The sequence below is a fragment of the Bubalus kerabau genome, chromosome 1, assembly GCF_029407905.1.
Source record: "Bubalus kerabau isolate K-KA32 ecotype Philippines breed swamp buffalo chromosome 1, PCC_UOA_SB_1v2, whole genome shotgun sequence".
NCBI classification, from domain to species: domain Eukaryota; kingdom Metazoa; phylum Chordata; class Mammalia; order Artiodactyla; family Bovidae; genus Bubalus; species Bubalus kerabau.
The window spans coordinates 216,504,605-216,526,245 of NC_073624.1; the positions used below are offsets into that span (position 1 = coordinate 216,504,605).

At 53.5% G+C, this 21,641-nt stretch overlaps 1 protein-coding gene and 1 long non-coding RNA gene across 2 annotated transcripts; one reads left to right on the forward strand and one right to left on the reverse strand.

Moving 5' to 3' along the window:
- Positions 1-1,301: 1,301 nt before the first annotated feature.
- Positions 1,302-2,276, reverse strand: SMIM32 (small integral membrane protein 32). The gene has a single exon (XM_055566779.1). The coding sequence runs from the start codon at positions 1,801-1,803 to the stop codon at positions 1,492-1,494; it is 312 nt and encodes a 103-aa protein (XP_055422754.1). The 5' UTR covers positions 1,804-2,276; the 3' UTR covers positions 1,302-1,491.
- A 13,077-nt stretch (positions 2,277-15,353) lies between these two features.
- On the forward strand, positions 15,354-21,240 carry LOC129632812 (uncharacterized). The gene is made up of 3 exons (XR_008704672.1): positions 15,354-15,457; positions 15,624-15,888; positions 20,586-21,240. It is a non-coding gene; the product is annotated as an uncharacterized LOC129632812 (long non-coding RNA).
- Positions 21,241-21,641: the final 401 nt, after the last annotated feature.

Consider the following 21,641-nt stretch of genomic DNA (forward strand, 5'->3'; position numbering starts at 1 on the left):
GTGTGCCTGTATGCATTTGCCAGATAAGCATCCTTATCAGTCTTCAGAGTCTCAAAATCTGAGTGACCCCTACATGGCTTGGAACTACTTGATTAAATAATCTACCAAATCTCCTTTTAGTCAAAGGTTCTCTAAGCTCTAGTGCCCTAATGAGCTAGGTGACTTCTGAAACTATTTTAAGCTGCCACAAAGAGACTCCCTAGAATTAGGTTAACTTTAATAATGGTCAAGGTTATTACAATTCTTTCTATTCCCTCCCAGGTTCTTTGAAATCAGCTCCTCCAAGCTAGGCTTATTCATCCATTGCTTTCCTGCTATGTTCTCCAGAGCGGGCCTCCTGTCTACTTTGGGAAGAAGTACTGAACAGCTGCCCCCATCACCTGACCCTCAGGCCCCTGCTTCACAAGGTGGTTCTGGTCCAGAAATGACTCCTGGAAGGGCTTAGGCCCAGAGAACCTCTGAGAGCCACAGAGTGGATGCCTGGTGGGAAGAACTGCCCCACAGGGAAGGTCTCCATGGAGCCCTATTACAGGGAGTTTTTTTTTTTTTCCAGCAGATGAGGCAGCAATTCTTCTCTGAGGTTGGCTCTGAAAACACTTGCCAGAGCAAGCAACTGATTGACCCTAGGGAAAGGTGAAGCTGGAGAGGAGCAAATGTCTGTTAAAACTGACTTGGGCCACTTGGAGGTGGGAGGCAGGCTGTGCTTAGGTCAGCCTGCTCAGGATCCCCTTTTATGCCCCTTTCCCAAGTGGCGCAACCAATGACCAGAGCATCCTCAGCACTGGGTCTAATTTGGTGAGGTTTTATTGTAGAAATGTGGCCCCTGTTGACCCAGGACACCCTAACCACAGAGTGCTGCAGGTGGAACCCGGTGCCTCTAGACCAGCTTCCCCTTCCCCTGTGCGGGCAAAGAAAACTGGGTCCTCGGACCTGGGCGGCACCCATTTAAACTCTGCGTCCCCTCACTTCCCACCCCAGGGACGCAGCCTCTGAGGGCCATCATTTCTAAGTCCAGCTGAGTTCACATTCGGATCCTAGTGGGACTCTCCAGTGCCAAAGAGTGGGAGAGGCGGTAGTAGCCGCAAGAAGACGGCCACAGGGCAAGGAGTCCAGACAGGCAGCTCGAACCTAGCTGTGCGCTTAGCTAGCTGCACGCTCCTCTAGCCTACTCTTTCGGCAAAGTAGGGAAGTCAGCTGGCGGCGAGGAAGGCTCCCTGGTCCGGGCGGATGCGCTGTCTTCAGGAAGGCACCCCGGCTGGTCCCGCTGCCCACGGAAGAAAGCCTCCACCAGGGGAGCAGCACAGTTCCCCGCGACCAGGAGGATGGGGACCCTCTGCAGCCTCCAAACGCCTCCGACTCCTTTGATGCACACGGTGCTGCTCGAGGGCAGGAAGGGTGTGGGGGGGTCAAAGTGCAGTGTTCCCAGGGGCATCAGGTGCACCCTGCCCAGCTCATACCTACTGCTGGTGGCGAGACCGGGACCCGGTGTGGCTACACCGGCCGCATCTTCCAGGGCGCGCGCGCGTCCCGCAGAGAACGGTCGTGGGGTAGAGCGGCGAAGGCCGAGTGGCGCAGCTGGCAGCCGATAAAGAGGATGACGAGCGCCACGGAGAGCAGCAGCAGGAAGAAGAGCAGCAGGTAGGTGGGCAGGTCGGGCTTGGCGGCCGCACCGTCCCGCATCCCGCGCGCGGTGGCCAGCTCCAGCGGCAAAGCGCCCTCCGCCTTGACCGTGGCTGCCAGCGCCAGCGCGCCGCCTACCGCCGCCTCTGGGCCGCCCGTGGTGTTGAACACGTCGCCGTACATGGCCCGCGGGGCTGCCGACCCCCGGCCGCCTCACTTCGCTTCCATGGTGCGCCCTGCCCGCTCCTGTACGCGCGACCGACCGCAAGCCAGGTGCCTGCGGGACCGCCGGGACTGCGAAGCCCCGGACTGCTTCCTCGCCACCGCACTCAGCTGCCCTCTCTGCGGGGTGGTGGACCCCAGCGCTCCGAGCTGGACAGCTCGGCACCCGCGATCCCCGGACTTTTCAGATCTGTCACCGTCGCCACCCACGGTTCTGAATCAGTCACCTGGGTTTACGGCCGTCCTTTCAGTTCAAACCCCAGCTCCGGTGAGCTCCGGGCTCCAGGACACCCCTGGGCTGCGGCGGTGGCGGAGAGAGGTGAGTGGTGCGTGTGGCCGCAGCTCGGGGTTCCTGCTCTGCACCTCAGGACACCAGTGCACCGAAGGCTCAGTCTGGGAGTCCTCCGCGTCCTCCCGCTGCCGAGTCTCAGAGCAGTTCTGCAGCCTTGAGTCCCCGCTGAGACACCTGGTGTGCGGCGAGCCTGTCCCCGCTGGCTCCAGCTGCTGCGCTCCAGTCGAGAGCAGGAGACTGAGCTCCGAGGCGGCCCCGCAAGCTCCGGTCCCGGGCGGGGGGCGGGACTGGTGGCGACTGTCCCCGGGGAGCGGCTGCGAACCAATGAGAGCGAGAGAGGACAGGGCTGCGCCTGCCCCCGGCCCGGCCTCAATCACTCACGGAAGGAGGGACACACAGAGAGGGAGGGAGGGAGGAAAAACACAGGGTCACGGAAAGACAGATGGATGAAGAGCAGATTACAGACCTATGAACAGAGACACGCAAAACGGAGACAATATGGACAGCAAACCGATTCGGAGACCAGCCTCAGCCACGCATGGACACCTGGTTTCGTCCTTCTCATTCATGGACATTCTCCCTCCAGGCACAGCCCAGTTGGCTCCCAGCCCCAGGACTGAGTAGTTCTGGGAGGGCCAAGAGGCTGAGCGCAAGGGCAGACGGCTCCCAGATGAGCTGAAGCTGCTTCCTGGGGCCCCGCTCCTCCCCAGTGGAGAGCACATGTGAGCTCACCTTCTCAGCGCACCTGGCCTGCAGTGCTCAGAGGACCAGAGGCAGACCTGGCCCACCTGCTTGTAGCAGCCCTGGCAAACGCTTGGTGGCCAGGACAGAGGTGAGGGGTCAACAGGACCAAGAGGGTGTCCCCTTTCCAGAAGTCAACACTGTTCACCTCCTTTGGAAGTTTTCCAAGCCTCCCAGATTAGAATGGGAACCAGTGCCAGCCACCATGGCCCCTGGGTTCTTCAGAAGCACTGACTGCCCTGGGCTGTCATGGTCTGGCATGGAAAGGAAGCAGCCACTTGCCCCCAAGATTCTGACGGACGCACTTCCTCACCGGTCAGGAACGATCCTCCTTCCCTTTCGCACCCGGGCACCTCACTTCTCACTTGAATCCCAGCTCCAAGACCCCTATAGGATGAGCCAAGGGCACAACTCTGTCTCTCTCCCCCATACCTTCTTCCCCCGTCAAGGGGTACAGGACATGGGAGAGCTTGGTGAGCACTGGCTGCAGGAACTGGTGGGAAGATGAGTTAATTATTCCCCTCCCCCCAACTGCACCTCATACCTGCCCCCAGGCTTAATTAACAAGGACTAGTAAGGTGTGCAAGGCTGCCCTTGGCCAGCGCTCATTCCCTTAAAGCCCAGCTCAGCCCAGAAGAAACACCTCTGCAAGCTCTTTGCCTAACATGAAAATTTGTGAGCCTGAGTCCTGACACTACAGAGAGTCTGACTGCTTGCTGTGTGAGATGCAGGAGCGCTGCAAGGAGATCCAACCAGTTCATCCTAAAGGAGATCAGTCCTGGGTGTTCACTGGAAGGACTGATGCTGAAGCTGAAACTCCAATACTTTGGCCATCTCATGCAAAGAGTTGACTCATTGAAAAAGACCCTGATGCTGGGAGGGACTGGGGGCAGGATGAAAAGGGGACGACAGAGGATGAGATGGCTAGATGGCATCACTGACTCGATGGACATGAGTTTGAGTGAACTCTGGGGGTTGGTGATGGACAGGGAGGCCTGGCGTGCTGTGATTCATGGGGTTGCAAGGAGTCAGACACAACTGAGGGACTGAACTGACTGACTGACTGAAGTCCTGACCCTATAGAGAGTCTGACTGCTTGCTGTGTGAGATGCAGGAGTGCTCCAGAGGCCCACCTATAGTTCCACAGATGGGCCTGTAGGGTGCTTCCCTGGGCACAGAGGGAGGTTTTGTGTGGGGTGGGGTGGGGTGGGACCTGGCAGGACTCAGCATGACCCCATCTGCCCTTTACGGTCCTGGGGCACTGCCCAGTGTGCTCCCAGGGCATAGGACCTTAAGCCGCTGTGCCTGGCTTCTGCTTAGCCCAACTTCTCATTTTCCAGATGGGAAAGCTGGCTCTGAGAGGGGCAAGGCTTTGTCTATGTTAGCACAGGGAAGCCTCCACATAACAGTGTGCAGCAGCCGTGGATGTGGGCTACTCAGGAGAGGGGCAGAGTCCCTTTCTCTGAAGGCCTGAGCCATTTGAGACAGCATTCTATTCGGCCAGCAGGACCCTAGGGACCTTATGTGAAACCTGAACAAGCCTTCTCAGGGCCGCTGTCAGCCAAGGGGAGAGTCAGCGTGTGGATTCACGGAGAGGGGTTTATCCAGGTGAAGCCCCTGCTGTCAATAACTCCCTGCGTTCTTTGTTTGCTTTTTAAAGTATAACAAAATTATTTTTAGTTGAATATTAATAAATTATTTTTCATTAAAAACTGTGCCTATCTGAAATATATACAATGAAGGAAAACATCAAAATGTTTTTGGTTTGTAGCCTCAGTTTGTGGTTTGGCCTGGAATTTCCCTCATGTGTTTGGGGAATCATCCCTAACCCTGCTGACCCTGCTTCCTCTCTGCTCTGCCCCCGAGGTCAGGTAAGACACTAGGCAGTGGCGGGAAGGCTGGGTGGCTCAGTCGGGAGGGCCTCAGCAGAAGCAGGGACAGGTTCCTGGTTTTGGACTATAAAATAAGGGTTTATGGTAGGTGATTTCTGGCTCTGAAATAGTGCTGTGTTCCTCCAGGAAGTGAGCACAGAGCAGGGGGTGTCTGCAAGAGGGTCTGGTGTGGATAGAGAGTCCCCATGGCTCCATTGCTTGTGGTAGGAGCAGAGAAATCTCTAGAAATGCTCATTTGTCCTCAGAGCTGTGGCTTTTCATCATCCTATTGCATTTTGCAGAAGTAACACATGCACGGGCTTGCAGCCTGTGATTGGAGGAGCTGGGACTTGAACCTGGACAGTGGGCTTCTGTGTCCACTCAGTGAACCAGGACTGTGGGCCACCTCCGATTTAGAAGAGTCCTAGCAGCCATGATTCACAGACCTCCTCTTTCCGCAGGCCAAGCACTTGCTTCTCACAGCAACCTGTGCGACAGACATGCTAGCACCTCCACTTCCCCAAGGAGCAGGCTGCAACCTCGAGAAGCCGTGTCGCCTTCCAGGTCACACGGCCAGGTCTGGGTGCCAAGGAGCCTCAGACTTGGCAGCTTGTGCTCATCCACTCAGTCTTTTTTTTTTTTTTAATGGACTTAGAGTCTGTACTCATTTTGTTTTAATAATTTTATTTATATATTTATTTTTGGCTGTGCTGGGTCTTCATTGCTGCACAGGTTTTTCTGTAGTTGCAGAGAGCTGGAACTGCCCTCTAGCTGTGGTGTATAGGGTTCTCACTGAGGTGGCTTCTTTTATTGTGGGGCACGAGCTCTAGGTCGCCTGGGCGTCAGTATTTGTAGCCCTCGGTCTCAGTAGCTGCGGCTCCCAGGCTCTAGAGCACAGGCTCAGTAGTAGTTGTGGTGGAGGGCTTTGTTGTTCTGTGGCATGTGGGATCTGCCCATCTCAGGGATCAAACCCGTGTCTCTTGCCTTGACAGGCGGATTCTTTACCACTGAGCCACCAGGAAAGTCTCCACTCAGTCTTAAGCTGCTTTTTCTACTGAGACACTTAGCAGAGAGAGTATGGTCAAACTGCCTTTCCTTTTGGTAAAGTTGGAGGAAGTCTTTTGCCCTTTTGGGTGGGGAGGGGGGGTCCTTTGGTCCAAAAGTGGGCGCTGTTTCTTTTTGGAAAGATGTTCAGAGCTCTGGGAGGGCGGTCACATTCCCTGAATATTCCCCAGCAGGAAATGAAACAAGACTGGTGCTGAGTAAATGCAGAGATGAAGTTTACACAGCTTTTTACACAAGCCAGAGCGACCTTCCATTAGGGAGCTTTGTGTACCCATACATTTAAGTCGGGAAAGATTATGAAGGGGCTCGGAAGTAGGCTTTGACAGGCAGAGGTCACAGGGTGGGACCCCGGCAGGACCTCTTCCCCATTATGTGGTCACTGAGTGACACAGGCTCCCTCCCCGCTGGCCTGTCTGCCAAGAGACCAAGAGGCAATGGTGCCTTTCCTGTCACGCTGGGGCCATTTGCTAGCCGTTTAATGGAAACTTGAGAGACTGCAAGCCTTGCAGCCCCAGGATTTCATAAACTGTTTCTCTCCAGCCCTCCGTACCTGGTGAAGCTATTTTTTTTCTTCCTCTTGCTAGGGGAATTATTATTAAAGCACTCAGCATCACCAAGAGGCTGGGGTGAAGATCAAGGCTGAAATGCTGCCGTCTGAAGTTGGAGTTCATTGCTGCCGGTGTGGGTTTCCCTGTGAATACTGCGTGTATTCAGCTGCTGTGGAGTGGCCTCCGCATCCTCCATGAATGCTGGTGAAGCTGTTGCTCACAGACCTTTAATTCTAACTATCACCCCGGCAACGTTTGGTTTTATTGTTTTGGTTTTGTTTTTGAGATGACTTTGGCAACTGTTGTGGTTGGTAATTGTGGTTGCTTTTTAGAATGTCCGTTTTAGGAACTAAATAACAAGTAGGCCAAGCCCAAGCTCTGAAATGAAGTGATTTTTCCAAATGGAAACAGGCAGCAGGGGGCTTGAGAATGGTCAGGCTGGGCCTTTCGAGGGCTTGCAGTCTGGTTTGTGGGGCGGGAAAACTGGAGAAGGGATGGGGAATAAGGGAGAGATGATTCTGGAAGGAGGGAGCTCACTGAAGGGATCGGATCCCAGAAAAGGGCATCTCCACCTCTGTCCTCTGGTCCCACGGGCCTGCAGGTCTCTCGGGATCAGAGGGTGGGATGGAGAGTCAGGGAAGCAATTCCTGGGCTGCCTGGGACCTGACGTGCAGGCTGGGGGCACTGTCTCTGACTCTGGTGGTAGGATGTCTCTGGATGTTTTTTGGACAGTCTCACTGGTTAGTGGAGAAGGCACTGGCACCCCACTCCAGTACTCTTGCCTGGAAAATCCCATGGATGGAGGAGCCTGGTAAGCTGCAGTCCATGGGGTTGCTAGGAGTCAGACATGACTGAGCAACTTCACTTTCACTTTTGACTTTCATGCATTGGAGAAGGAAATAGCAACCCACTCCAGTGTTCTTGCCTGGAGAATCCCAGGGATGGGGGAGCCTGGTAGGCTGCCATCTCTGGGGTCACACAGAGTTGGACACGACTGAAGTGACTTAGCAGCAGCAGCAGCACTGGTTAGTGCCTCAACATCCTTCTCTTTGGTCTCAGTGACATGTAACCTCACCTGCCTTTCTGGGTCCCTGTGTAGCCTCCAGCCAAGCAGGTTCCAGTGACATAAGACTTGCAGGTTACTGGGACATGTTGCCACCCCTGGGGCCCCATGACCTAGACTCCTCTGGGAAGGTCAGGGGTTTGTCTGGAGGTGAAACTGAACTCCTGCTGCTGCCTGGCCTGGCCAGGTGTTGGGTGGAGTCACCAGTTGGGTCACTGCATGCTAAGGAAAGACCACTGCTCTGGTCAACGATGGGAAGCAGGCTCAAGCCAAGCTGGAGCCAGCATATACTGAAAGGGACAGGATTGTTGTTTGAAATCAGTAACCAGACTCAGGGACACCTGGCCTGGTGGGGTCCTGTGGTCCCTGTTCCGATATCAAGGCATGGGGTACTCGGCCTATGAGGTTGCACTTGGAGGAACACTGGGGCCCAGAAGTTGTGACAGGCAGTAAGGCTGGGCAGGTGTATGTTTAGTTAATGAAGAGGTACCCCCAACCCACCCCATCTGTGGCATGTTGGAGAACTACTTCATGGAAGAGTCTGGGACTTGGTGAGGCCAGGGCAAAGGAACTCAGTTAGGAAGGGCTGGCTATTTTTTAATTGCATGTCCTAAGGTTTAGGATGCGCTCGTCAAGTGGGATGCAGAATTAGCACAGGGGTGTGATATTAAACAGCATTGAATTGCACGATGCAAAAATTACTGTTTTGTAATCACCTTTAATTATTCTGATGATGGCTAGAAGAAAAATCTATTTTGGTCCTGGGTCAGTTCGGATCCTCTGAGAAGCACGTACAAGAGATTTACTGGTAGAAACGCCTGTGATGGAGAAAAGGCATGGGAGCTGGAGTCGCTAGAAGAGCCTTAGGTATCAGTGCAGATCTGACACCTCTAAGAGGAGAGGGGAAGGAACAGCTTGGTACGTCTCATCCATGCCAGTGGAGCGGTAGTGGTGGAGGGCATGGTCACAAGAGCCCCATCAGGCAAGAGGTGTGCAGCTGTGCAGCGCTGGGCTCAGAGGATGGTTCAAAGGGTCATCTGGGGCTGGGGCTGGTGACCCTTTACACAGGGCTCCTGAGGCCCGGAGGAAGGGGCAGCTGCCAGGGTTGAAGTCCAGACCAGACTAACCCCCCTGGGGTTAGCCCCCTGCCTAACCCCCAGCCCTAGTTAACTCTTTCCCTCTGGGCTTTCTCCCGGGTGGGTGAGACCAGGCAGCCTCCAGCTGTTTTCTGATGGATTTGACTGGGTGCCTCAGATTCAGAGTCTTCCGAGGATGAGAGTTACACTCTCTGAGTCTGGGCCAAGGTCAGAGCCCAGGGTCTCAGCCAGCCCCCCTTGAAGCCAGTGCTTTGTGTGGTTTTGGGTATAAGTTTATGCATGTCCTGGGCAGTCTATTGTGGCAGGACCTTCTCTCTCTCATTGTCACTGGTGTTTCCACAGGGCTTCCTACTACCCGATGCTATCCTCTGTGGTCCATCCTTAGGGGCAGATCCAGGTTTTGTGGAGCCTGCAGCTCTTACATCTTGGGGGCCCTCTCTGAGAACAGCACAAAATTAGATTTTAAAGTAAATATTTATTTAGAATGAGAAACTGAATAAAAATAAATTTTAAAAAGCTGACCAAGATCTAAAAATATAGGAAAACAATCCAGACTGGCTTCTGGGGCCATACCCTTCCATCATCACATTCCTTGGTACCTGGTGTTGGGTGACAATTCCATGCAGGGTCCCCCTTCTGACCCTGTACCTTTGGGTCTAGACTCCAGTGAGCTGAGGTGGTGGGAGTGTTCCTGAGATCCCCAGTGGAGAGGGCTGACAGTACCTTGCTTCCAAAGTAACTGGCAACCCCTTAGTTACAGGCACTAACATTTGGAGGAAATGTATTTCTAATTCAGCCTCTTCTTGGCTTGATCACCCAAATTTCCATGGTTTCTTCAGCACCACACAACCCAAGGAAAAGTGTAACTGGGGAATTTTGAGGGGAAAACAATAGTCTTAGCTGTTGCTTTTGCAAACTTTATAAACACGCAATAGGTCAGCATGAGCTGGGGGGGCCTGAAGCTTAAGCCTCATAGCCTCATGGTAAACCCAGCTGAAGCCATCCTGAATGTGTCCCCTGCCAGAGGCAACCCGTTATCCTTAGATCTTGCCTGAGTCAGTGACATACATTGGCTCCTACTGAGCTTTTTGAAATAAAACTCATTCCCCTTAATTTTTATTCTGGTTGTAAAAGGAGTATTTGGGCATTACTGAGAAAATACAGACAAGGGTAAAGGAGACAGTGAAAGTCATCCTGGAATAAACCCTGTGGGCAAACAGTAACGATTTAGAATTTCACTCTTCTCCCAGCCCCTGCCAGGGGTTTGACATGACATTGATGTCGACAGGTTGGAACATCAGGACATCAGCATGTCATGGGCTTGCATTATGTTCCTCCTTTCGGTCTGGCTGGTTGCTCTAGAACATTCTTGATTGCCAGATTCCATTACTTTTCTTACCCAAAGCCCTTTAAGGCTCAGATGAGGGCCTGACCAGAAGACGCGACACAGCTGGGGGTCCTGATGAGCAAGATGCCCATTTTGGCTCCAGCATGTTTGAGAGGGTGGGAAGGGGTCTCTACTTGTTCACAGACCCAGATCTGTGAGCTGAAGGCTGGTCCTGCTTCCAACTCTGTCTGAGATCCCTGGCATCGGGTGTGGGCAACAGTAGGGACAGGATTTACCACCAAGGAAGAACTGGGAAGGGTCATTAGGCATAACCTTAGGGTTCAGGTGTGGTTGAGCCTTTGCCTGGAAGGTATAAGGGATGGCTCAGGTGATCTGTAACCCCACCCATGGCCGAGAGCGAGGGCAGCACCAGCTAGAAAGACTTGGTCTGAGTCAGCAAGAAACCCTGGGTTTGGGGCCTGCAGGGAGGCATGTCTCCAACTCCTATTGTCAGTATATCCTTCTCTTGGCAGCCCCAGAGTTAGCCTCCCAGGCAGCCTGCAGGGAGGCTGGGCTGGGATGGGGAGCTTCAGCTCACTTTGCCTCCAGATTCTGCTCCAGAGCTGGGGTCCCAGGTGAGCACTGAGGGGCTGACTCTCCTCTCAGGGGTTGAGTCCTGGCTCTGCATGGACAGGCATGCCTCCCTACTACCCTCCCATCTCAAGGGCCAGGCTGCAGACCCGGTTCTCTTCTAGAGGAGACTCTTCCATGGTGGTGGGACCCTGGCAGCTGGTCCGGGCTTCTCACAGACCCTGTCTTCATGGACACAGATCCTGAAGCCACTTCCTAAGCTGACAGGAGGTGGGAAAGGAGAGACATCCTCTGACAACATTTTCCATCCCTGACTAGAAGGAGGCAGAAAATCCAGGTTACACAATTTTTCAAAATTGTGTAATTAGAAAATTATTTCTAAAAGATTATTCCTAATTTCCATAAAAGATAATTATGTTTTCCTTTTTTTCTTCCAAAGTTTTAACAAAACAAACAAACAAAAAAAAACTAGGTTTCTCTCTCATCAAAGTCCTAGGGATCCCAGTTATCTTAATTTTGGAAAAGTCCCTCCCTGCAGCCAGTCACTCATGTTCCACAGCTGCCCCTCAGGCAGGACCCGGGGGATGTGGGAGATGGCTTTCATTTCTTCCCTGTCCTTCCACCTCTGGGCAGTGTCATCTTCTCCAAGATCCTGGTCAGAGACCATGGGCAGAAGGAACCAAGGATGTGGGGTCAGGCCAGAGAAAGGGCCCCTGCCTGAAGAAACAGCACATTGGTCATGAAGAAATCTGAGAGAATGTCCTTGATGGTGAAGGAGGGATGAATATGTCCACCTGATTCATGAGGAAATGTGATTATTTTAAAAAAAGTTTTAAGTGAGAGAACTGATGCTGTCCTTTAAGTGGCATTTTAAAACCTAAATTAGAAACTACATCAGCATTGCCCTTTGATGCTGAAGCGCAAGAAATTTGACTTGTTCATTCCCTGGGCTCAGGCTCCCAGGTCAGAAGTTAGGGGGTCTCCATTTGGGGAGGTTTCTCCTGGGGAGTCATGTGCAGTCCCAATACCCCAGTACTACTGGAGAAGGGGCTTCTCCCACCACTCCCTAAGGAGGCTGCCTGCAGGCTCTCTGTAAGATGGGAGACGTGGGCTGGATGACTGGGCATCATCTGGCCCCTCTTTGAGAAAGCCTTTGAAAATGACATCCCCAAAGATACAGTGTTGAGTGGGTTTTCTCAACTGGAACCAAAGAGGGAAAACAGGAAGATGCATGGGAGTGTTAAGGGCACTTGAGATATGCCAGTCCCCCGTCCAGCCTGGCTGCGTCTCGAGTTCACCCGCCCAGGCAAGACTGGCAGTGTCCTGCACAGCCTGTAAGGGTTGCTGAGCTGTGCGGTGGTATGCTCAAGAGACCCACTCTGTTTCTCCTCATGGTACCCCTTCTCCCCAAACCCTTCTGAATCACCTGGGAGCTTTAAAAATGCAGGTTCTGGCCTCAACCCCAGAGATCTGAATCTAGCCTTTGGAGCTGGGAGTGTATGTGTGGGTGCACGCACGTGTGTGTGTGTGTGTGAGAGAGAGATGTCCTCGAGCACTGACCAAGGCGCCCTTCTGCGTGTCCTGACACCAGTGATCCTTGTAGGCAGATGGCAGTCAGACTGTCCAACATAAACTGCCTCAGGGAGTGGATGACAGATTTAACAAAGGAGTCGAATGATCGGCTTTTGAGTTTCAGGAGTCGAGGCCTGGATATAAGGTTTGGAATAAGACACGATGAGGAAGGGGAAGGCTGTGGACAGCACACAGAGTGCCTTTGGGTGAACTGTAAAGAGGTGTCTTTCTCCTTGGCAGGGCAAGGGCGGATTTTAGCCTGAGTGAGCCCTCACCCACAGCAGGCCACACACTGCTCTGCCATATGGGGTGTTCCTGTGCAAAGGCAGGTTTCCCCATCCCTGAAACTGAAAGAGCTCTCCCTGATCTTGGGGCAGGGTCAGGTCGGAGGTGAGGACAGCAGAGCTGGTGGGGACACGAGGCGACCTTAAATGTTTGGTGGGTCCCTGAGAGGGGGCACAGGGCCACTCTGATTCAGAACAGAGAACAGAAACCCAGATAGTTTTGGGGAGCAGAGGGAAAGAACAGATACCTTTCTTAGGTAGAGCCCTAGGGAGGAGGCAGAGGCCCTAGGATGCGGACGGCTCCCCAGCCCCACTGGGTGTGAGGCAGCAGAATGGTTCCTGAAAGCTCACCTTAGCACCCTGTGGCAGAGCCGGGGGTGGGGTGTGGGGCACAGCTAGCTTCCTCCGGCTCCACAGTGGTTTGGAGACTGCAGGAGGGCTTGCGTGCCCGTGCTCCGAGAAGGCCAAGAGAGTGGCAGGAGGTATCTGAGGATGGCTTTTGGATGGGAATGAGGGTCTGTGTAGCAGGGACTTGCAGGACTGACCTTTCAGAGGCAGAGAGAACAGTGGCGGTGGACAGAGAGGACCACCCACCTTCAGCTACAGAACCGAGCGCCAGTTCTGTAGGTGTGGGGACTCAGAACTGAGACTTCTGTCACTTCAGGGGACAGAGCCTCACAGAGATCCACTAACGGGAAACTAGCATGACAATCCAACCCGCTTGAGTTTGTGGATTAAGAATGATATACTATGCAAAGAAAATCATAAGTAAATACCTAATAATGATCTCTGCATGGTAGGACTAAGTGCAATTTTCATTTTCTTCTTTTTGAGTGCTGCGGCTTTTGACAATTTCTCCAGTGACCATGTTTGCTTTTTAAATGAAAATAATAATTTTTTTTGAAAACAGTAACTTGCTTTTTTTCTCTCTCTCTCTTCTCTGGGGTTCTCATTCCTTAAGTGCCTCATCCATCATGCTTCCTTCCACCCCTCTGACCTTCCCTCCTCGCCGGGGCCTGGTAGACACTGGCCGAGGTGGGGCTGGAGTCTAGGAAGGCAGTGGCTCTAGTCGGGAGTCCTAGAGTCATGATGACACCGATGATATCACCACCAAGGACACTTTTCCGTCCTCTCTGCAGCCATTTAAGAGGACAGAGGCCAGGGATGTGGAGGGAGAGATGCTTTCCTCATTTTTTTGTGTCGGAGTGACTGTCTCTCCTCCCCCAAGCAGAAGGGTTCAGGCTGAGCTCTGCTGAGCCAGTGTGGGCTGGGCCTCTGCACTGTCCAAGCTCCCAAGTAGCACTCCGTCCTCAAATCTGCTCCTCAGTCCCCTCTGAGCCCTTGCTCAGAGTCTCACTCTGACTCTCCAGGCGGAAAAGGCCTCTGTGGGCCAATCAGGCCGCTTTGAGAGAAAGGGAGATGATGACAAGCCAGTGGGGCCGGTTAAGGCATCCCCGCCTGGGAGGGGGCCTGGATGAAAATAGAACAGAGGCAGGAGAGGAGGTGGCTTAGTGAGCTGGAGGGCGAAGCATGCTGATTATCAAAGAGCGAATTACCTGGGCCTAATTACGAGCGCACTTAAACATCACATTGCCTCCTGATACACAACGGAAGTGGCTCAGATTCTATCACAAAGAGTCAGAAAGGGTGATAAAAATAAAAGATGGATCTCAGCCCTGTGTCCTTCCCCTCCCTTCCTTCCTGCCTGTCATTAGTTGTGGTAGGAAGAAGAATGCCCAACCCCCAGCTCAGCCTGGTGGGAGCTTGGTGTTTTCTCCCTGTCCTCTGTTGGCCGAAACTGCCTACACAGGGATGGGAGAGATGGCATGGTGAGGGGTCCCTCCCAGGTGGTCTAATGCCAGGACATCCAGGAAGCCTGCTGTCCTCACTGGGGCAGGTTGTGTGCTCAGAGTTTTTTCTGTCTTATACCAGGTGGTCCCTGAGGTCCCAGGACAGAAGAGGGGGGGACTCTGCCTGTGGCCCTGTGCAAGCATGACATTTCCTCACTTCCAGGAAACTGGAGACCAAATCCAAACAAAGCCATCCCTGCAGAAGGTTGTCAGTGTTTCTGGTCCCTTGGTTGAGTTTTCACTTTGTAATAATGCTGTTTAATAATGGTTATGCAGCAGAAGATAGAGTGGGGTTGAGCTCCTCATCCCTACTCTGTTTCTTAGTGCCTGCAATGCTTTATCCCCCATCTTCTCTACATGTCCAAATCTCACACATCTTCCAAAGCCGGATCAGTCCCGCCTCCTTGGTGCAGATCAGAGAGCTAGCAAGAGCACTGGATCCTGTGTCCCCGCCCCATTCCTACTGCCCGTCAGTCAGGTAACTTGATAACCATGTTGTCTGGCAAGGGGACTTCTGTGACAGTGGCCTTCACACTCGACCATCAGAGTCACCCAGGAGCATAGCGATTCCTAGGCTCCACTCCCTGTCCATCCATCTACATTATCAGCACGTGTCCTGGGGAATTAGGAGGCAGGGGTTCTACAACCGCACTGAGAAATGCCCTGCAAGCTGTGTCCCTCCCACCCCAGGCTGCCTCCAAGGACAGGGCTCCTACACGTGATGTCCAGCTGGAAGGGCACCCCTCCCATTCACCTGTGTTCATGGGCACTCACTCTGTACCCAGTCCCATTCACTGGGCTCAGGGGCTCCCTGCAGTTAAACTTCCACTCAAGGGGGCCCTCGCATTACATAAGCTCTTTCTATGCAAATAGGACAACAAATCCTGCCCTGCCCTTCCCACCTGGCTGGATTGTTGTTTTAATTAAGCGAGACAAGGGACGTGCAAGTGCTCTGAGAGCTATAAGATTGGGAATCAGAGGCAGAGTTATCTATGCCCACTGGGCAATGATTCACTGACTGCCTTGTGACATTTCCTCTGCACAGTCCACCGCACTTATTAAAAATCTCACAAATCTACTTAACTGCTCCCAGCTGAGGGCTTGGCTTTGTTGAGTGGCTGCATTCAGCTTGTTCAGCAAAGCCTGCCTCCTTCCACAAGATGGCCAGAGCTGTTTTCTTGATTTCTATTGGTGGACAGAAACAGGATTTCTTCCCAGGAGGGGCAAAACTGATCCGGGTAGTTGGGAATCCTCACTGTGGCTTCATTAACACCTGCTGACTTCATTCTTAGGCGGTTGACTGAGGCCCCAGGAGTAAGTCATTTTCTTGAGATGGATGGGTAAGGTTCCTCTCCTCTGGTGGGGGGTCCAGGCTTCAGTCCCTCTGTTTGAGTTATCTGCTGCTTGGGTGAGACGCCATCTGAAAGCTCAGACTCGTAAAGCAACACTTTATTGTTTCCCGTGATTCTGTGGTTGACAGGCTTCAGCTGGGCGGTTCTGCTCCCCGGGGCTGACCATCTCCCCTCCTGTGAAGCTGCTTGCAGCTGGGAGCTTGACCCCAATGGAGAGGCCCAGAGGCCTCTTGTTCTCTGGGCTTCTCTCCACACGGCGTTTCAACACTGAGCTGTGCAGCTGAGCTTCTCTGCGAGGGCAAACCCGTGAGCACGTGCTTATGGAGCCGCTGTTGGTGTGGAACTGGCTGCCCCGAGTCACAGGACCAAGCCTGGTGTCCACATAGGACGGGGGTAAGCAAAGGCAGGAGTTCCTAGAGGCGTGTGTCCTGGGGGCCCTGATTGCTCATTCTCCACAACCTCACTCTTTCTTGGGAAGTCACCCCAATACGTGGTAGAGCAGGCAGCAGCCAGGCCTGTGTTCACCTGACCTTTTTCCACCTGCATCAGTGCTGCTGGGCTTGGAGGCCTGGGGTGTGACTTGGGGGAGGTTACAGACTCCCTCTCCTGTGCTCTGGGTCAATGGTATCTTCTGTCCCTGGGTGACCACAGCCTGCAGGGAGGAGCCTCAGAGGCCTGGCAGGTAAGCAGTGTCTCTGAACCTTCCTCTCTGCAGTAGCGCAGCTTCACACACGCAGCCTCTTGCATGTTGGCTCTGGCCTCTTTATGGACGTAGCCTCCAGAGAGGCCTGTGGGAGCCCAGCACTGGTTCCCAGGCGCCACGAAGATGGAGCCACAGACACGGTCTCTCCCCACACCTGCTTGGGCTGCCTCAGGTCTCTACCACCAGGGGACCTGTGTGGCAGTATGTGTGGGGCTCTGCCTCTGCCTCCTCTGGCCAGAGTTCTGGGGGCTTGGGCCCAGTACCATTCTCCCCTCCAAATACCTCCCATCATGTCTCTGACTAAGTGGTGGGCACCAGGGATGACCAGCGGAGGTCTTAGCATACCTTGGGTCGCTTCAGAGTTGTAGGCAAATTGGCCAGAACCCTGTGGGTAGATGCGTACCGGGGCTGTGTAGGGGCTGAGAGCTCCCTTGGTTTCCTCACGTTTCTGTGCTTTTGTCTTAAACCAGCAGCTCTGTTTTCTGGAAGAGGTCCCTGTTGTTTCACCTCAGGCTGACTCTTTCATGTCATATGTATGCAGGGAGAGGACGGACTGGAAGGTCTTTAAGAATCAGCAAAATGGCATTTCTACCCTTTGGGAGAAAAACTGAGGATGTGTCCAGAGTGACTAGAATACTGATCCGCACCAGCCTTCCCCTTGCAGCCTCAGCACAGTGGGAGTCGTCCGCCTCTGAGCTGGTGCCTGGGGACCTGGAGGCTCGGAAGTGAAGAGGGTCTTCACAAGACACTCTGGCCCCCAGACCCAGGACCTTTGCCGAGGCCCTGAATACATATTCTGTTCACGGTGCTGTGACAGACAGTGAAGGTGCTATGAGCGCCTTCACGTGAAGACGCGTCTGAAGAAGCAGCGAGGTGTTTTTCTTTCTTTTTTTTTTTTTCAGAACATTCACCTTCAGCCGGGCTGCACAGGCCTTTGGGGCTTCTAATTTAGTTTGGCAGGCGGGGCAGCCACCAGAGGCTCTACTTTGCTGGAGTGTCTGTCTTGTGATTGATTGGAGCTGAGAATGAAACCCTGCGGCTCTGTTCTGTTGGCTCCCTGAAATGATCAGGAGTTACTTCCTCCGTCAAGGAGACTGACCCAGCTGCGGTCTGGGGTGGCCACTGCTCCCCCGGCACCACCGGCCCAAAAACTCTCGCTGGTATGGATGCTGGGCTTCATGCTACTCTCAACCATCTAAGCTCACCGAAAGCAGGGCCAGTACCCCACATCCAATATTCAGCTGTATTGATGTCTATGTCACTCGAGTGTCCACATCAACAGCCTGTACCTACAAATGGAGCTACATTTCCTATTTACAGCAGGAACCTCATCAGCTACAAATTGGTCACCCTCAGACTGTTTGCTGGGTATTTGTGGGTCTGAGTGGTAACTGCCTCCCAGATAAGCGTGATGCCTGTAGCCACCATGTCTTCTCCCTTCCTGCTTTGCCCTCCCCGCCTGGCCTCCCCACTAGGCACTGCTGGCAAAGCTGTTGAGAGGCGCCCCGCTGGGGCCACTGTCCACCGCAGAAGTGCCCAGGGGGTCAATTCTGGATCCTTCCAGAGTGAAGCCTGGGCAGAGCAGAGCAAAGGGTCCTCTCCCAGTCCTGAGTCGCACCCATCTGCTGGCCACCAGAACAGCCAGGAGATCCAGCGTCTTGGGGTTTCACTATTGAAGAATTTAGCCAGCTTGATGCCATCACACATGGTCCAGAGCCTCACAGAGTCTCAAGAAGAACAATCCTGGTAGTTTCCGGCCCTTGCTCCTCTAACTGCAGAATTGCAAAACAGCCCCCGGGGGGAGGGTGGGGCAACTACATCCTAGAGTTATTTCTGTGTTTATCAGGATTCTGAGGATGTAAATGACATACAGATACCCAATGCAAACTGGCCTCAACAAAAATGGGACTTCATATGGCACGAAAGGGCTCAGGTGGTAAAGTATCCACCTGCAAAGCGAGAGACCCAGGTTGGATCTCTGGGTTGGAAAGAACCCCTGGAGTAGGAAATGGCAACCCACTCCAGTATTCTTCCACAGAGAATCTCATGGACAGAGGAGCCTGGAGGGTTACAGTCCATAAGGTCGCAGAGAGTTGGACATGACTGAGTGATAATCACCCATGCACAAAGCTAAGAATGCTCCCGGAACAGGTCCCCAGGTGTAGGAAAAGCTACAGGAAGAGGGCCTCAGGGCGAGAATGTGGCACAGCTCCCCTCTCCACCTTTCCTCTCTTCCCTTCCCTCCTTTTTTCTCTTCTCCCCCACCTCCCTCTGACATTTACTTCTTCCATCTCCTTAATTTCTCATCTTTGACCTCGCTGGCAGACAGCCTGTCTCTGTGTGAGGGAAGAAGTGTCTACTGGAGTCCCAGATTCACATTCTTCTGTTCAGCAACCTTATTGGAAAAAAGGAGCTCTCCTTCCCAGTGTGTACACAGATATCAGGGTCGAGGCAGGCGTGTGATTGCCCTGCTCGGGGCTGCACACGGACAGCCATCTCAGGGCAGATGTGTGATTGCCTTGCTTGGTGCTGTGTTGGCTTCAGGGGTACGGGGTCCTCTGGTTGGCTGGGCTGAGGTTAGGGTGAGATCTGCTTCCAGCCAAAGAGGGGGTGCCAGCCAGTATGAAGATGGCACGGCCATGCCCTCCCCTGCCCCGCGCCTGCCTGCCTCCCTTTCTTGGCCTTACCCACCAGCACACAGGGCCCTGGAGGTGGTTATGTGGAAGTGGCTCAGAAGCGCCATCTACTGTGAGGCTGAGTCTGCACTCAGACACCTGAATGGGTCCTGGCATGCTTTTCTTTGGATATATGAGAGCTTCTTTGGCCTTCTGCTTCTCCAGTGCACTGCGGGGTTAGGCAGGCCATTGGCCTGGGGTTGTGTAGGATCAGTGCCAGGGGACCAATGGCCTTGCCTGTTAGTGGGCATAGCTGATGGGCTGTTGCTTCCAGCTATACCTGATGCAGATGCTCTGAGGCATCTCACTTTTTAATCACATTGTAGTGAGAGTGCCCTCCTCCCTGTCTTGCTTGCTTGGGGGAGCCCTATCCTTGCCCCTCTTCCTCCTGCCTCCCTGGATGCCCAGGTGGGGCAGCTGGGCGAGGACATGGCCTTCCAGCTGTGGTCCCATCTCTATGGCCCACTTGTCCTCCACAGGCAGGGGCAAGCTGCCTCAGCCTCTCAGCTCTCAGACGCTCCCCTCTGTCCCTCTCAGACCCCTTTTGGAAGGGGAAGAGTCCTGACTCCTCAAATACCACTTCTTTCAAACTTTTTTATTCTTCCCTCAATCCTCTCCTTTCTTTAAAGATTCAGGCCTTTGGGAACCTAAACCCTGGACACCTTTCTTTTTTTTTTTTCCTGTCATTTTCTCCCTAAAGTGCAGGTCATGGGCCATGCCTGTGGCTTGACTACAGTGGGGAAGCAGAGAGAGAAAGCTGGGGCATTTCTCCAGGAAGAGCCAGTAAGGCGGCCTCTGCTCCCAGGCAGGGAGGAGGCAGGGGACCTGGGGAGCTTGCTGTGTCTGCAGGGAGGGTGGAAGGGGCTTTGCTCCTTGGTTAACCAGCCTGCGCTGATTGACATCTGGGTGCTCCTCCTAGAGTCCCTTCCCTCTACTAGTTCACCCTTCAGGGGATGAGGGGACAAGATGGGATAAACATAGAATGGGGCGTAGCCTCCCTGCCCCAGCGGAATCAGAACTCCTGTCAGCCTCCAGGAGCCTGAGCTCTACCCTTTACATAAGCCCTAATGAACACTTTGAGGGGTGACAGGCGGTGGGGCTGCTTATTTTTAACCAGACATGGAGCGGGACAAGGTGTCGCAGCCTCCCCCAGGCAAGCAGATCTGAAGGTGTCTTGTCAGGGGCTCCCCAAGCCCGAGGCTGCTGGGAGCAACTTCTGCAGAGTCACACCCGTGTTCGGGAGTCTCCCCAGGCTTGAGCTGCACTGGCCAGTTTTTCATCTCCCGGGCCTCAGTGGATCGGAGGGAGATGCTCTGTGATGGGCAAAGGGGGCTGGCTGTGCTTTCTCAAGCGTGTGAGCTCTTGTCCTTCAGGAATAGCTTTGGACACTAATTGGGGGTTTTTGCCCAGGAAATGTTACTAGGATCTGTCACATCCTACTAGGAACCATCAGATGGTGACAAGCCGCTGGAGAACTTGCTGCTTGACCACTGGTTACCCGGAAACCTGGACAGGGCTGCATCTCCCGAGCCCCACATGCTAAGGTTACAAGCATACACTAAAGTCACAGAAATCTAAAGTCACAAGGGACAGAAGTGCAGCGGGCACTTTCAGGTGTGAGTCTAGGGGCTCTTGGGCTCTTCCTCCTCCTCCTCTCTGTCCCTGTGCCCTTCCCAGACTCCATTCCTCTGCCTCCTGTTTCGCTTTTCCAGAACCGCCTATCCTGCCTGGCTAACTCCAGAGGAGCCAAGGAACTGGGGGAAAGTGAGGGAAGTTGTCGGTGCCTGGAAAATCACTGCACGCCTGCCGCAGGCTCCAGGCTGACGGCTCCACAGCCCTCAGTTCCCAGGCATCTCCAGCAGCCTTCCATGAAAGAGATGGCCCTCCCCCCACCCCATGAATCCACGGGGTCCGTTGAATCCTCTCCTCTGGCAGCCACAAGTCCATTCCTGGACTACCATCATCCCCAGACATGGCAGCCAAAACCTAATGGGTGCTGCTAGTTTTCCTTCCCAGTTTTCAATTACTCAGTGGGATTTGTTTTCCTTTTATCTCCCAAAGGGGCACATTGGAGACTTAGGTTTGATAGGAAAAGGGCATCCCAGGATTTGAAAATGGTGTTGCCGGCTGTTGCTGGTAGAAGGCAGATAGGGAAATTGCATAATGCATCTTAAAATGTTGATTAGCATTTTGAAGTCAATACGTGCAGTATCTGAAAGGAAATCGTCCCTGAAAGTGTTGGTGATTTGTCCCCATGGTCGGGAGGCTGATGTGCTTTGTGGGAAGAGTAATTTATGTATCCTCCACTGGACACACACACGCCCCATCCTTGGTACTTGTCTGGGGACTTGGGAAATTCTACTGAAGGGATTCAGTCCTCATCTGCAGGCTTTGAGGGCCAGGAATGAGCATTTGAGAAAAACTGCAGGTATTCCCTCCATAACAACACACATCACAAAGACAAGCTCCTGATTTGATGGGAACTTCAGGACTGGCAGGTTCTTTGAAATCCATTTACGGACCTCACATGGCCCCCAGGTGAAAAACTCCTGGAGCAGAGTTTATGTCTGTAGGGTCCCCTGCACACGCAGATAACCCTGGTCCGACAGGTGCCTGTGTATCCTTCTTGCTGAGGGTTTTCTTGCCTGGAAGGCCTGGGTTGGAGTCACATTTCAGGACAGCTTCTCCAGTCACCCATGCCGGCTGCCAAGGACCAACAAATGTAAACTTTCTCCACCCCCTGCCCCCACATACCCCTTAGAAATGGG